The sequence below is a fragment of the Terrapene carolina genome, unplaced genomic scaffold (assembly GCF_002925995.2).
Source record: "Terrapene carolina triunguis isolate 2854851 unplaced genomic scaffold, T_m_triunguis-2.0 Scaffold28795, whole genome shotgun sequence".
In the NCBI taxonomy this organism is placed as follows: Eukaryota; Metazoa; Chordata; order Testudines; family Emydidae; genus Terrapene; species Terrapene triunguis.
In genome coordinates this window covers 3,487-4,765 of record NW_020693146.1, presented here as the reverse complement: position 1 = coordinate 4,765, position 1,279 = coordinate 3,487, and the positions used below count along the sequence as shown (strand labels likewise).

At 53.2% G+C, this 1,279-nt stretch overlaps 1 gene segment (V, D, J or C); it reads left to right on the top strand.

The window, feature by feature from the left end:
- The first annotated feature begins 458 nt into the window (after positions 1-458).
- On the top strand, positions 459-1,036 carry LOC113409051. The segment is given in 2 exon segments: positions 459-504; positions 591-1,036. Coding segments are annotated over 2 exon segments (492 nt in total).
- Positions 1,037-1,279: the final 243 nt, after the last annotated feature.

Sequence of the window (1,279 nt, the reverse complement as noted above, 5' to 3'; positions counted from 1 at the left end):
AATTGGGTCTGGCAGCCTGCTGTGAAAGGACTGCAATGGATAGACCACATGATGTATGGGGAGAGATTCAGTTTATTCCCACACTTGGAAAGGCAGAACCATCATCTCTACAGACACATCCAAGAACCACTTCTCCCTGCAGCCTTTGACAATACCCGAGATGATGCCCAGACCGAGACCCGCACGTGCCCTGAGCCGCCCGAGTCATTCCAATTTCTGTTGGACAATCCTATGATTCAAAATCTGTAGCTGTAGATCTGACTCATGTGTCTCCTTTGTGTAAGGCACGGAGCGTTCTCATTTCCCTTTCAACCCCTCTCCTCTCTTATATCCCCTGAGGGATATCTGCATGCAAATCCCTGCCCACGCGTGTCCTGTATAAACACACGCTCCTGGAGGTAGAAAGCTCAGATTCTCTGGCGTCTCGGAGAGAGGCTCTGTTCTCTGACAGTGTAATCATGAAGCCGTTATTTGTATTCCTTCTCCTGTTGGCCACCCCCTCGTGTGAGTATTGGGTGGGACCGATCTGCACAGCACCAGGGGATGAATGGGTTGTGGGATGAATTCACACGGCTCTGTCTTTTCCACAGGGGTCCTGTCACAAGTGCAGCTGGTGGAGTCAGGGCCTGGGACTCTAAAACCCTCAGAGACTCTCAGCCTCACCTGCTCCATCTCAGGTGCCTCCTCGGACACCCTGGGCAGTAGTTGTTGCTGGTGGAACTGGATCCGGCAGAGTCCCGGGAAAGGGCTGGAATGGATCGGGCGTATAGCTCAAGGGGGAAGCACAAACTACGCTGCTTCCCTCCAGAGTCGCATCACCATCTCGGTGAACCCTTCCAAGAACCAGTTCTCCCTGGAGCTCCGCTTGCTGACAGCTGCAGACACCGCCACGTATTACTGCTCCAGACACACAGTGACACAGAGCAGAGCGGGCCTGGCACAAAAAGGGGAAGTGGATTCTGAGCAGCGCAGGGACCAGTTTAACTCACTTGTCTACGGCAACAGTGAGGTGGGGATGAATCTACCCCTGCACTAGCCTGCTGCGGTCTAACTGTTCACGTGTATCCTCATGACCCGGATTAAGAGCTCGCCAGAGCGCTCTGAGCTACTCCAGTTTCAAAGGGGACTAGACCAAAGCGTTCTAAGGAGCTATGAATGCAAATCTCCATGGTGCACACCAGCAATTAGGCCACAACGTGCTATAGCGGGATCGATTCACACCCCAACCTTGCTGCGGTCCATTTGATCGTGTAGACAAGCCAGATATGGGGTTTCCCCA